This window comes from Fonsecaea pedrosoi, assembly GCF_000835455.1.
Source record: "Fonsecaea pedrosoi CBS 271.37 unplaced genomic scaffold supercont1.4, whole genome shotgun sequence".
NCBI lineage: Eukaryota > Fungi > Ascomycota > Eurotiomycetes > Chaetothyriales > Herpotrichiellaceae > Fonsecaea > Fonsecaea pedrosoi.
The window spans coordinates 1,609,627-1,623,322 of NW_013550612.1; the positions used below are offsets into that span (position 1 = coordinate 1,609,627).

The 13,696-nt window shown below is 52.0% G+C and overlaps 5 protein-coding genes across 5 annotated transcripts; 4 read left to right on the plus strand and 1 right to left on the minus strand.

Annotated features, from left to right (window-relative positions):
• Positions 1 to 455: 455 nt before the first annotated feature.
• On the minus strand, positions 456 to 2,369 carry Z517_06375 (uncharacterized protein; the record flags this gene model as incomplete). Its single annotated transcript, XM_013428115.1, has 1 exon — positions 456 to 2,369. The coding sequence occupies one exon, from the start codon at positions 2,367 to 2,369 to the stop codon at positions 456 to 458; it is 1,914 nt and encodes a 637-aa protein (XP_013283569.1).
• An 865-nt stretch (positions 2,370 to 3,234) lies between these two features.
• Z517_06376 (uncharacterized protein) lies at positions 3,235 to 4,275 on the plus strand (the record flags this gene model as incomplete). The annotated part of the gene is made up of 4 exons (XM_013428116.1): positions 3,235 to 3,433; positions 3,491 to 3,504; positions 3,572 to 3,811; positions 3,898 to 4,275. 4 exons carry the CDS (start codon positions 3,235 to 3,237, stop codon positions 4,273 to 4,275), a joined length of 831 nt encoding a protein of 276 aa, XP_013283570.1.
• Positions 4,276 to 6,872: 2,597 nt separating this feature from the next.
• Z517_06377 (uncharacterized protein) lies at positions 6,873 to 8,463 on the plus strand (the record flags this gene model as incomplete). The annotated part of the gene is made up of 2 exons (XM_013428117.1): positions 6,873 to 8,245; positions 8,304 to 8,463. The coding sequence occupies 2 exons, from the start codon at positions 6,873 to 6,875 to the stop codon at positions 8,461 to 8,463; spliced, it is 1,533 nt and encodes a 510-aa protein (XP_013283571.1).
• A 594-nt stretch (positions 8,464 to 9,057) lies between these two features.
• On the plus strand, positions 9,058 to 10,062 carry Z517_06378 (uncharacterized protein; the record flags this gene model as incomplete). Its single annotated transcript, XM_013428118.1, has 1 exon — positions 9,058 to 10,062. One exon carries the CDS (start codon positions 9,058 to 9,060, stop codon positions 10,060 to 10,062), a length of 1,005 nt encoding a protein of 334 aa, XP_013283572.1.
• A 1,544-nt stretch (positions 10,063 to 11,606) lies between these two features.
• Positions 11,607 to 13,510, plus strand: Z517_06379 (uncharacterized protein; the record flags this gene model as incomplete). The annotated part of the gene is made up of 5 exons (XM_013428119.1): positions 11,607 to 11,876; positions 11,942 to 12,261; positions 12,329 to 13,041; positions 13,145 to 13,353; positions 13,484 to 13,510. 5 exons carry the CDS (start codon positions 11,607 to 11,609, stop codon positions 13,508 to 13,510), a joined length of 1,539 nt encoding a protein of 512 aa, XP_013283573.1.
• Positions 13,511 to 13,696: the final 186 nt, after the last annotated feature.

Below are 13,696 nucleotides of genomic sequence, written 5' to 3' on the forward strand. Positions count from 1 at the left end.
TTCTTTTTACACCCTTGGCGACTGTACGGGCACACGGGTATCGGTTACTTGCTAGGAGTCCCAGCAAACACACGCCCCCTCGAGTCGGTTCTTGTTTGCTTACAATATGATGACATTCCGCCCGAGGATCGAAGGATGGCGGTTCTGACCCCCGCTGTCGGGCTCCTCTCAGTAATACCCGGTTTATTGGGATATTGAAAACAACCCAACCTCGGTTATGGGAAGTTGAGGGTGACCAGCCAGGTATGAACATAACTCGAGTATTGAGCACGACGAGTACAGGAGACTCAATAGTATCGTGCCACGCGCGACATGAATCTTGATAACGAGACTTTGACAGTCGAATTTCATTTCATTTGGAGGTCGCACTACATCAAACTAGGGAGGGGCTAAGAAAAAAACAAAAAGCTCGAATAATGCGCCCATGGCCGGTTTTGAGTCCATTGAGGATGTGATCAGTAGGCGGCGATCTCAAGTTCCCCAAGGTCACCCTTCTGGTGCCACGAATCCAGAAAGTCGAGAAAGTCCAGCGGACCTGCCATCCACGTCGCCTTCCTGGCCATCTTTGCCTGTTCCTCGCCCGAGACAATCTGTTGCAACTCGCCCTCCTGGTTGTAGTAGCTCGGGGTGCAGCCGGCGGCCAGCACGCCGGCGAGCGCCCCCTTGGAGACACGATCGGTCCATGCCTCCTCGGCGGCGTCTGTGGGCTCAACAACGACCTTCGCCTCGCCCGCGGCCTTGGCCTTCTTTCTCGCGTCCGTGATGATCTGGACGGCGTGTTTGCTCAGCGTGGACAGGTTGACCATGTAGTTTTGCGACGACATGGTCTGCACCAGGCCAAGCCAGAATAGGTTCGGGAAGTCTCTGCTCATGACGCCGTGCAACGTCGCGACGCCTCGGTTCCACTTCTCGTCCAAAGAAAGCCCATTCCGCCCAGTAATGGGGATCGCAGCCTGGGAGGCGGGTGAGTTCGATGCTTCGAATTCAAACCCAGTGCTAAAGATGATCAAGTCGACCTCGAATTCTTCCTCGCCCACAACAAATCCTTTCTTGGTCAGTCGTGTTACGCCAGCGCCGTGGGTGTCCACAAGGCGGACGTTAGCCCGGTTGAACGTGGGTAGGTAGTCGTCATGAAAGCAGGGGCGCTTGCACCAGCTAGCGTACCACGCCTTGAGGCTGTTCGCCGTCTCGGGGTCTTTGACGACCTCGTCGACGCGTTCTCGAATGCGTTTAGTCCGTTTCATGTCCATGTCTTCATAGTATCTCACGAATTCTTCGAGCTTATCCTTTGTCAAATCTTTCGCTCGAGGCCCTCCGCAGAGCGCCGCAGAGCTGTGGAAGGCCGTCCACTGATCTTTAACCAGGTCGGGGGTGTCTTCTTCCAGAGGGTCAGACATGTTATACAGAAAGTTCTTGATCCTTTCAGTTTGCCAGTTGGGGGATTTCATCTCTTTTTCCACCGTCTCTGGATCTGTTGGGTGCTGGCCACGAATATCAACCCCGGCGGGAGTTCGTTGCACGACATAGAGCTGGCTCGCCCATTTTCCAAGCTCAGGGACAGCCTGGATTGCCGAAGCGCCAGTGCCAATGATGGCGACTTTTTTATCCTTGAGGTTGGTCATCTGCCAGTCCGCAGAATTGCCACCCGTATATTCATAATCCCATCGGCATGTATGAAAGATGTGGCCGGTATAGTCTTCGATCCCAGGGATCGCAGGTAGCTTGGGTCGGACAAGGAGTCCGGGCGCGAGGAGGAAGTAATCTCCGCGGATAGTGATGGGAGTTGGGGTCACTTTATCATCCTTGGTCACCACTTTAAAAATCCACTCCTTGCCCACTTCGTCCCAGGTGGCAGCTTCCACTTCCGTTTCAAATGAGGCTCTCGACCCGAGGCTATATCGTGACGCAAGGAGATTGGCGTAATGGCGGATTTCAGTGCCGTATGAATACTTGTGTTTAGGCACGTATCCCGTAGTTTCCAACTCCGGTAGGTAGACGTAACTCTCGACATCACACATCAACCCTGGGTATCTATTCCAATACCAGGTGCCTCCGAAGCCGGCGGCGCGGTCGATCAAGATGATATCTTCGAGGGGGACGCCGGCCTCGAGAAGGTTCTTGCCGTACAGGATCCCGGCGAAGCCCGTGCCCAAAATCACAAATTTTGAGTGCTGGCCGTCGTGCAGGGGAGGCGTGAGCTTCAAGTCATGAGGATCACTCCGAACCCACGGGTCTGCGCCAAACTTCTTGAACTTGTCCGAATCGAAAACACGGAGGAACTGGGACCGGCCGTCGGCACGGACTCGCTTTTGTCGTTCCTCCGCGTACTTGGCCTTGATGGCGTTGCGTTCTTCTTCTGTCAAAGACATATCTGTATCCGGGAAGTCTTCGACTTGGATGCTGACAAGCTAAGGAAGAGGAGTGCGCGCGGGCAGAAGTATGTAGTTTGTATTGGTTTTTGCTTGAAGTGGATGCGACGAGGTACCAACCGATCCGCTTCAAGCGAAGTCAAAAAAAGGGGAGGAATATCAAAAAAACAATATAGGTTCTCAGTAGGTACATATCCGAGGAGGTCAGCCCGAGGAAGGCCACTAGACACCCGAGGGCTCATTCAGTGAAGAAAACCGGTATCCAATCATCCAAGATTGAAGTGTGTGTATAGGCTGTAGCTGAGTGTTAGGCTTTCGGTTACTCTGAGCAACATCAGTTCTTGGCTCGCTCGACATGGGTGGGATAGACCAGCAACCTGGGGGTGTCCCATGGGCATGATGGGGCCCTCAAAATTCCGGGGGAGGGTTCGAGGAGGAGGGCGGGAGAACCACTATTGGAGGACGGGCTGAACTACCGGATTGCCCCCTTTCGATCGTTGTGGTCTGGGGGGAAACCGAATACCACGGGGATTCGGTCCGCTCTCGGACACATACTTTCTATCGCTCCAACGGACAGGTCTGTACCAGGACTCCACCCTATCACGAATGCACATAAATAATTTAGACCATACTTGTATTATTATAGGGCTGGTACCATTATCCGTCTGGACCCAAACCCTCAACACACTATCCTTCCCGGAAAAGCCACGCCACCGAATACAACCCAAATTGCTCCAAAGTCTAGTTCCAACATGAGTTCCGAAGGCAATGTCGCCTTCATTACGGGCGGAGGTAACCGATTTGGGATTTCCCTTTCTGGTTGAACTACGATCATGTCTGACATAAGCCTCGTATAGCATCTGGCATGGGCCTGGCGACGGTCGAACGATTGATAAGCGACGGCTGGAAAGTAGCCGTCTTCGACTTCAACGCTGTCACTGGCGCCCAAGTCGCCGAAAGGCTCGGACCCAACCTTCTGTTCCTCCAGGGAAACGTAGCGAATTATGACGACCAGGCCAAAGCATTTCTCCAGACTTGGTCGAAATGGGGGAGGATTGATTTTGGTAAGTCGACGCTTTCTGATCCATCAAAGTCGGACATGTGCTAACTTGCCTCTGTAGTTTGGGCAAATGCGGTAAGCATCAGGGGCGGGATATTTCCCTCATTATCCATGCAAATAGGTACTGACCAGCGTCTGGTAGGGCACAGGAGACCGTACACAATTTTTCGCCGACGCCAAAGAAACTGAGAACGGGGCACCTCCCGCTCCAGATCTGCTGGCCATCGACGTCTGTCTGATTGGTGTCTTCTACACCTCGTACCTGGCTCTGCATTACTTCAAGAAAAACCCTGACCGGAAGGGCAAATTGATTATGACGTCCAGTTCCACGGGGATTCACGCGCATTACATGTTTCCCGCATACTCGGCCTCAAAGCATGGTGTAAGTGCAGACAAGCATAAAATTTCTCGGTTCAAAGGGACATCCGGAGGTTGACTTTTGTTTTCTTGCCATCGGGCCAACAAAAGGTGATTGGCATGACACGATGTCTAGGCAAACAGATGAGAGTACTGAGCGAGAAAATCACGGTCAACTGCATCTGCCCCGGGTTGGTGCCGACCGCCATCATCAGTGCGAGCTACGTCGCAACAGCTAATCAAGACGCCATCACGCCTCCGTCACTGATTGTGGACTGTGTCTACAAGATCCTGGGTGACGACTCGCTGAACGGAGCCTGCCTCGAGGTGGTGGGAAAGGAGATCATCGAGCGGCCAGAACCAGCTCCAGCGAATTGGGCGGCCGAGTATCTCTTGGGCGACGAGTTTGCCGCCGTCACCCGCAAAGCCGGCGAGATTGACAAAATTTACCAAGGCGCGGAAGACAAGAACGAAATGTCAGTCAGGTAGAGACTCACTTGATCCACAATGAAGAGCATGGCAGGGGATGACAGGCGCGGACAGACGCGGGGAATCACACCGAAGGAGGATGAGGCAAGCGAGTCCTTGTCGGTAAGCCACCAAAATTCCAAGGTTAATCGCTTGTGTTTTGGCTTGCCATGGCCTAGTGCAAGCACGAGTCGCTCAGGGCATTTACACGTGTAGACAGTGGCATGTAATGTGTCAGTGAGATGACAACACCATCCTCTCTACAGTACCCAATATCCGGTATCTAGTAGTTGGGATCCCTACACGTACAAGTTACATCTGCGGATGCCATCACCGAAACCCAAGCCTCTGAAGAAATCGATGTCATTTCATTCTGAATACAGACTGTCACCCCTAATGCGGGGCTAGACCCAATTCTTTGCGTATGTTTGAACTCTATTTCCACAGCAAAAAAGTAACCACATGAATAAGTTCCCCGGCCTCGCTGGCCCAATAGCGAGTCATTCTTATCGAGGGCTGCTCGTGCCACGATCTTGTCTCTATCCTCCAGCCACATATACATACGCAAAGCAACAACTTCTGCTGGGCAAGAAATCCCGTGAGGATCCGTTTGGCCTCATTTTCCCTCGTTCCAGACGCACATACTTAGGCAGGAAGAGGAAGAACGAAGACCCAACAAAGACTCTGGTGCGGTTTTCGCGGGGGTGAGGGAGACCCCCGCGAATCTGAGAAACAGGCCAAGATTTGCCATGCCGGGGTAATAATCCACCTCCACATTGTTTGGGGGTGAGGGAGGGTTGGATACCGAACCTATGTACCTCGTACCTATAGCCTCGGGGAATCTACGAGTCGTTGCCCTGGGAATTTGCCGGTACGAACCTCTCCATGCCCACACTTTCCCCCGCAAGGAGCCGCAAGGGACACGGCGCTCACGCCACGATACACAGACCCGTTCATTATTATTGCCATTAATTATTGCTATCGATCCCGTTCGCGGGGCACTAGCCCATTCGACAATACGAGTTCTCTCGTATCCGCCGCAGCTTACCAGGGTCACATCTTGTGGATTGAGGGCCTTGTCTCCCTGCAATAATCCTTCCAGGCGGACGACTGGATGGTTTACACATGCTGTCAAGCCATGTCATCGAGGCGTGAATTCACTTGCAGTGTGAACTATTAATTGTGGACCTGGTTGAGCTTGTAGGAACGATCAATTGTGGGAGGTCGTCTTGCACAACTCGCACGATGGCAACTGCAGGGTCGACTGGTTCGAAGACGTCGTGTGCGTCTACATAGGTTTGAGGTGAGGACAAGAACGAAGAAAGAGATTGTGCAAATCACAAAGTGCGGCCTATCTGCAGTCTCTCGATGCTTCAATGCTCCCACCGCCTGCTGGGTAGAAGTCCCTTCGCCCGTTCGTTTGTGAGCATTGATAATCTGGCCATCTTGCTGTACTGTAGAATCTCATGGTAAAATGAATGCAGGCGGACAAGTCTATCAACTCCATACCACCTTGTTTGCCACTCATGCCTCCACGCATAAGGCCGTGGTCGAGAGCAAACGAAATCTCATTTACCTCACGTTGAGGAGTGTCAGGGCTGGATATGGATACACTCATCGGACTCTGGGTATATCTCCTAATGCTGGGTCGCTTCAAAGCTTCTGAAATGGCGCCGTTCACTTTCGCTCGCCCATTCTTGTGGTTAGACACGAGCTAGCGATCTCGTCAATTTACCGGCGCGATTGTTCTTGAGTGCGCTCCACCAGGTCCAGAGGTCGAGATCCACCTCTATCGTTGTGCAGGACGAGTACATTAACGATGTGGCTTATAACTCCATAGAACTATAAGACGGTGTTGCGTTGGTCTTTCCCATTCAGCGAGAATACAAGGGTAATGCAGTGAACACATTGCTTGAGCGAAACAATGGTATTGACGGCTGAGGCGGCAGTCAGATGAGAAAAGCTACCACCTACACAGGTCTGAGACTAGAATGGTCCTCATTGCTGGCAGTCCTGGTGAACGGCATTCCTCAAAATCTCACGTCCTCCCTCTCCGCTTGAATCGCCTCTAGGATGAGTGCTGGGGTTTCTTTGTCAGACACACTGCCAAAGCACCGTCGGATTCCTTGGGCTCTTGAGCTTACCCGGTCTCTGACTCAAGGTGAGCAGTTACTTTGGGCGGCAGGTAACAGCATTCCTACCTAGGTAGGTAGGTATTTGTAAGCCCAGTCTAGGTATAGGTGCTTTGCAGTCATGCTCAAACCGTGAGGCAGCTGATGGGCAGAGTTGGGCTTGGCGAGCCTTGCTTACTCATACCGTAGAAGTGCCTCGTGACCCTTGGGTGTTCGCGCCAAGACCAGTGACTTTATCTGCGCCGGGGTGTTTCCGATAGGGTCGCCCAGCGTTGCCGTGCAGCTGATCGCCCCTTGCCCTACAACAGCTACGCAGTTGCGCCGCCTCGCATGACACCATCTGGTCCGGTCCTGTTGATCGCAGCTTGGCCGCTTTCTCCAAATCTGTCAATGTATCAACTGTCCCGTTAAAACGTCGTCTACAGTACAATCTGCTGCTCTCTGCTTCATTCTCGTCTCATAATTCCACCCGAGCCATATCCCACCATGGTCCGCAAAACGTCCTCTGGTTTCTTCTCGTCCATTCAGGAAGATATGCCATTTCGCATATCCCGAGGCTACGACCAAATTCTCCAGCATACTGCCTACCCACCCTGCACGTTACCTCTCAATCCTCAGAAAGAGAAATTCTCTCCAGAAAGATATACTCAGCCGTACATAGACTTCATGACCGAGAACCCCACCATCTTTCATGCCGTCGACTATTTCGTCGAGAAGCTAAACCAGGATGGCTACGTATATCTCTCAGAACGAGAACAATGGAAGATTAAGCCCGGTGGAAAATATTACACGAAGCGGAACAACAGTGCATTCATTGCCTTTGCCGTTGGGAAAGACTACAAGCCTGGAAACGGTGTGGGTATCGTCGCTGGTCATATCGATGCCCTCACTGCAAAGGTCAAGCCGATTCCCAAGTTGCAGACAAAAGCCGGCTATGTTCAGCTTGGTGTCGCACCCTATGCTGGTGGGATGAACATGACTTGGTGGGATAGAGACTTGGGCATCGGCGGCAAGGTTCTCGTAAAGACCGACAATGGAACAATAGAAGAGAGGCTCGTCAAGCTGGACTGGCCCATCGCACGAATACCCACACTCGCACCCCACTTTGGGGCAGCTTCCCAGGGCCCGTTCAACCCAGAAACAAATATGGTTCCCATCATTGGACTTGACAACTCGGATCTCTCGGGGAAGGAGCTGCCTTCCCTGAAGCTGCCTGCGGGTACTTTTGTCGCGAGACAACCAGAGCGTCTCGTGCGAGCGATTGCAGGGAAAATGGGTATCACAGACTACACTTCTATTGTCAATTGGGAACTCGAGCTTTTCGACGTCCAGCCCGCCCAACTCGGTGGCTTGGACAAGGAGTTTATATTTGCAGGCAGAATCGACGACAAGCTTTGCTGCTTTGCTGCCATTGAAGGGCTTCTGGCGTCCCCCGACGACGCGTCGCCTGGCATCATCAAGATGGTTGGGTGCTTCGACGACGAAGAAGTGGGAAGCTTCTTAAGGCAAGGTGCAAGATCTAATTTTATGCCCAGCACCATCTCGAGGATCTGCGAGGCCTTGAACGACTACGACTGTGGCCCCAACCTCATCAATCAAACATTGGCAAACTCGTTCCTGGTCTCTTCCGACGTGATTCACGCAGTCAATCCCAACTTCCTTTACGCGTATCTGGAGAATCACTCGCCGCGCTTGAACGTTGGAGTTGCTGTCTCTGCGGACCCCAACGGACATATGACCACCGACAGCGCCTCAACTGCTCTGTTGTCTCGAATTGCCGAGAAATGTGGTAGCACCTTGCAGGTGTTTCAAATTCGCAATGACAGTCGGAGCGGAGGCACTATTGGACCCATGACTAGGTATGTCCCTCCCGAACCCAATTTAGGATTATGGATACTAACTGCGGGGTGCTTGAAGCTCAAGATTAGGCTGTCGTGCAATCGACTGCGGCATCCCTCAGTTATCAATGCATTCAATCAGAGCTACCACTGGGTCGCTCGACCCGGGTCTCGGAGTTCAACTGTACAAAGGGTTCTTCGATTATTATGAGGAGGTCGACGCCGAGTTCACTGACTAGAATAGACAGGATTGTTAGAACAGATGTAACACTATCACACCATAGAGAAACTAGAAACTCGTGATCTTTTGGGGAGAGCGTCCAATACGAATGAGAGGTTTTGCATCAAGCCACCTCTATACACAGCTGCAATGGCATGTCAACTGATAAACACGGGACTTGTACGCCCTTCACTTCACCTCCTGTTCGACGTGGTGTTCACAATCACTAACCTGCTTTGATCGACTCAGTGAGAGTCCTTGGTGAATCGGACACTACGAAACAAAGTCAAGCAATAAAGATCTCTTTCAAGCTTCTTTATCTGAGATGCTCTGGCACTCTGCATATATTCCCATTTTCTTTGTTTCCAAGGCTTCACTTGAGCCTTGGATACAAGCTGCAAAGAGCCGGTTCTATTCTTTGTGTGAAGGCCGCACTACCTGTGCCTTGACATGTGCGGGAGAAACGAGCCTCGGCGGGTATTTCAGCCTTATATAACTTGGAAGAGAATCACGCAAGCTCAAGTTGTCTTTAACATACAGAAATAGCTCGATCAATCAAAGACGTCGAACTTCCCATACCGACTTCTCTCAGAGTGCTTTCAACTCCCCAACCATGGCCTCATCGATGGCTGCAATAGAACAAACCGCACCTTCCTACGAGCAGCGTCTTGCCCTCTCGCGCGTTCTGCTTAGTCTATTCAGACTGATTGATCAAGATGTGGTCTTCAACACTAAGGTGAGGGAGAACGAAGGGTCGGTGATGGACCTCGATGAGGGCGACATCCAGCCACACTCTGACATGGACCTCGAGGAAGGCGAAATCCCACCACACACTGACGTGGACCCCGAAGAAGATTCCCAGCACCCAGAAGAGCTAACCATGCATAGTGTGCTCGCTGATGCACTGCAGTATCTGCAGTTTCGAAAACTTGGCGTCATCAGAAGCACAAATGCCCGAGGATACTCTTGGGACGAACTTGTCACATCTCTCAAGGAACATCTGTCGCCCGCCGTGAATATCCAAGGGTATTACGGAGTCGAGCGCGCAGTGAGAATAGTTCTTGTGCAGATAGAGAAGGGAGTCTGGCCGATCGAGCCTATAGCGCGGTACGAATGCAGCACGGACACAGACGGTAGGTATATCGACGCGAACGCGACAAGCAGTGCGGAAGACAGCACGCAAAGCGACCTCTCTTCTGAGAGCGACGATCTAGTTGGGCCTCCCGAGACCCAGAACTTCGCAAGGCACGTCCCGACAATGCGACCTACAGGTGTCGTTGCTGCTGTTGTCACCAGCCCCCGTGCAATGAGCATATCTCCAGTGGAGAGTAATTGCTCCATCACCCCGAGTGAAAGCGCCTCGCAAGTAGCTAGCAGAGAGCATCGTGGGAGAGAATTCGTCAACCCGACAATGCCATGGTCCCGATATGACCATTTGGGTAGGCCAATAGGGAGTAATTGCTCTATTGCGCCGAGTGAAAGCGCCTCGCAAGTGCGTCGCAGAAAGTATCGCGGAGAGCATCGCGTGAGACGATATAGCAACCCGACAATGACATGGTCTCGACGTGAGCTACCGGGTAGGGTAAGATTCATCCGCTTGCCAGCCGATATTCAATGATCAATAACAACCATCGGCACCTTTGTTCGATCTCGCGGAGAGGGAGACCAAGCAGCGGCCGTACCAGGTCCCGGGCAGCTAGATGATGAAGGAGTGGACAGGATGTTAGAGAGAATTGATGCTTTGGTCAGTGAATGGTTGAAGAGGCAACAGTTGAAATGATAATGCGCACTCAAGGGTTTCGTCAGGGGAAACCAGCCTCGCGTGTCTCCTCGAGGGTCATTTGCCAAGCCTGGTTCTGATCACGGGTGCGTTTTCTCCTTCCCGAGGCCCAAAATGTCAGATAGACACTTCTAATCAAAAATCCATCATCATTTGAAGGTGATCGGCATTCTTTTCAGCATGTTATGTCTAGTACTTAAGGTGAAGAACACCCTCCTGGGTTGAGCTTCTTTTAACATCGTCTGTGTCACCCTTGGTCGCTTGCCAGATCGCAAAAGCCAGCCCTTGCGATGCTCCAATTCCTGCAAGTCCTTAAATCCTGCACTGGGGAGTCTACAATGACTCCTAAACACCTCTGGCTCCGACTCGGCTATCCGCCTTTGGGCCACCATCCACGCCAACGCGATCGGCCACAATCACCTCTCCCCTTCAAGCTCTCCGGAAAAATCACAAGCCGACCAGTTGCCTAAAACAGGCAGTGGTTTAAGTGGCACACGGTCTCGGCGACGCAGCGTCTTTCTTGGCTGTCAACCACCTGGTTCAGCACCAAGAAACTAGGATGATGAGCTTCAAAGATGCTTCTCTAAAAGCCACACACACTACCAATACGAGTCATTAAGGTCGACAAGTCGGTAAAGTGCTCGGCGACAAGAGGGCAATGAGATCCCCAGCCCAGGCCTTCGCGATCCCCGAGGTTATATGGCTAACAGGACCAATCCAGCAGTGTCGGCTGCATGCACGTGCGGAAAGTCTACTCCAGGTACTACTTGTACGTACTTTTGCTCTGGCCGCGCTCTCCAATCGTTGCGGTCGCCCAGAGCTCACTGGCTACTTCGGTCGGCCTACGAGTCGCAAACTCTCCCCAATCTCCCCACACCCAAGCGGCCCATACCGCGGACCAAGGCAAAAATCATGGGGCGACAAGCACCAGAGAGGTCAAAGAATCCGGCTCGTGATGTAAGAGAAGTCTTAGTCCTGGGACTCCGCACCCAAGCAACCAGGCTTAGTTACTGATCGACAAAAATGGATTAAGCCCAGCCTTGGCTTCTCGTTGACATTCGCTGTCAGATATTCAGTCCACCAAAACCCCAGCAACACCCCCCGCATAATACTCGAGACTTGATCAAGATATCCTCGGAATATAGACGTCTTCGATACTTGGCGAATATGAGGAGTAGCCGAAGAACACGGGAACCGAAGCGATATCCCGCAGGACGAAGGCTTTATATGTCTGGTTCGGCCAACTCTCGATCTGCAATTTTTCCAATCGCCTCTTTGAATTCTTCGCGTGTCCCCAGTAGTGAATTCTCCTGATACATAGGAAAACCCTCACGTCTTTCCCACAAGATTTTACAACTTTTCGCCAAGTCTATTGAGCCGCCATGGCGGATATAGAGAAACCAGAAGCCATCCAGGCTGAGACAACGCCCAAGAGTCACGACGATGCAGTTGCTGAGCTTAAAAAGACCATCACTGTCGACACGATTCATAACGACGAGGCAATGAAAGTCCTTGCCAATTACAGCGGCGAAGAAACGTGGGATGAGAAGGAGGAAAAGAAAGTCCAACGGAAGATCGATCGACGGTTGCTTCCAATTCTCTGCGCTACCTACGGCTTACAATATTATGACAAGGCCATGCTCGCGCAAGCGGTACGTGGAATGATTGAAATGCCCCTTGCAACTCATGTCGTCAAGACTTAATCTGATGTCCTCAGGCACTTTTTGGGATCCGCACTGATCTCAACCTCGAAGTCGGGAACCGTTATTCGTTCTCTGCCGCAATCTTCTACCTGGGCTTTATTGTGGGCGCATACCCAGCCATCGTCATGGCACAGCGTTATCCCATCGAACGGGTCGCTTCTTTGATCGTGTGCGTCTGGGGAATATGCTTGATGTGCACTGCGGCTTGCCATAATTGGCAAAGCCTCTACGCCCAACGATTTTTCTTGGGCTTCTTGGAGTCCGGAATCAGCCCGATGTTCATGTTGGTCGTTGGACAGTTCTACAAGAAGAACGAGCAGGCGTTGCGCATGGGGTAGGTCCAACTCGTCATGAATGTATTGCTCGTCGATGTTTGTTGCTGACGCCTGGTTCCCCTCAAGCGCCTGGTATTGCTGCACCGGTTACGTCTCCATCGTCTCACCACTGATCAATTACGGCCTCGGTCACATTCGCGGCTCTCTCTCCCCATGGCGTTACATGTACCTCGTCGCCGGGGCCCTCACCATTCTCTGGTCCGTTGTCATCTATTTCTTCATGCCACCCGACCCCATCCGAGCCAAGTGCTTTAACGAGCGCGAACGATACATTGCCGTGGCTCGCTTACGTGTCAACAACGCTGGCGTCCGCAATACACATTTCAAAGTTGAACAGCTCTGGGAACTGCTACTCGACGTGAAATTCTGGATCGTCTTCTCAATGGCATTCCTGATCATGATTGCTAATGGACCCGTCTCCACCTTCACCGCAATCATCATTGCCAGTTTTGGGTTCAACACGCTCAATTCGCTGCTGTTGATTATGCCCGCTGGTTTGATTATCGGAACAATAGAATGGGTGGCCCCGTACATTGCGTACAAGTTCCCAAATACGAGGGCTTACCTGGTGGTTGTTTGCGAGCTGGGCACCATCATGGCCAGTCTCCTACTTTGGTTGTTGCCGAGAGATGCCACTGGTGGATTGCTGTTTGGAGCATACACCCTGGCGAGCTTTGGAGGTGGCTATGCGGTGTTGATGGGTATGCAGATTGCCAACACCGCCGGCTACACAAAGAGGAGTCTGGCGAGTTCGGGCATTTTTGTGGGCTATTGTCTGGGTATGTTCTTCTCCCCTTGCCTTTGTCTCGAGTCCATGGCCGTGTTTCGCATGGTCTCCCTTTGTTACAATATAACAACTGTGTTCTAACTCGGAGATCTCAGGTAATTTCGTGGGGCCCCTCCTCTTCAAGCCAGAGGACGCTCCGGTCTATGCGCCAGGCTTTATCGCCGTCGTTGTCACTTCGGCGGTCTCTGCCGTCCTGGCCATTGTGTATCGGTTGGTCTGTGTCTGGGAGAACAAGAAGCGGGATAAAGCGGGAACAATGGAGGCCTTTGAGCATGCTTACGAGGATGATTTGACTGACAAGAAGGTACGTGCGGTTCGGCGGAGCGAGTTCTCTGACAACTCCTCTCTCCTTTGTTTATCTCCTCTTCCTTTTCTCTCTGCCGGACAGATTTTTCGAACGAAAGTGCTGACCACTGATGTCTCGGTTGTTACAGAATCCACAATTCCGATACATACTTTAAGGGTTTGAAGTCCCTGTTCGGTGGTACTCGGTGCGTTAGACCGACTTGTGTAGATTTGCATCTTGGATACATATATACACGCATATATCTACCTCGAACCGTACTTGATCCCTTATCTTTTGCGTTCGGTAACAGGGCCGAAGGCCGCTCTAATCTTGCACGTGACAAAGCATCAAAGAGGCTCGG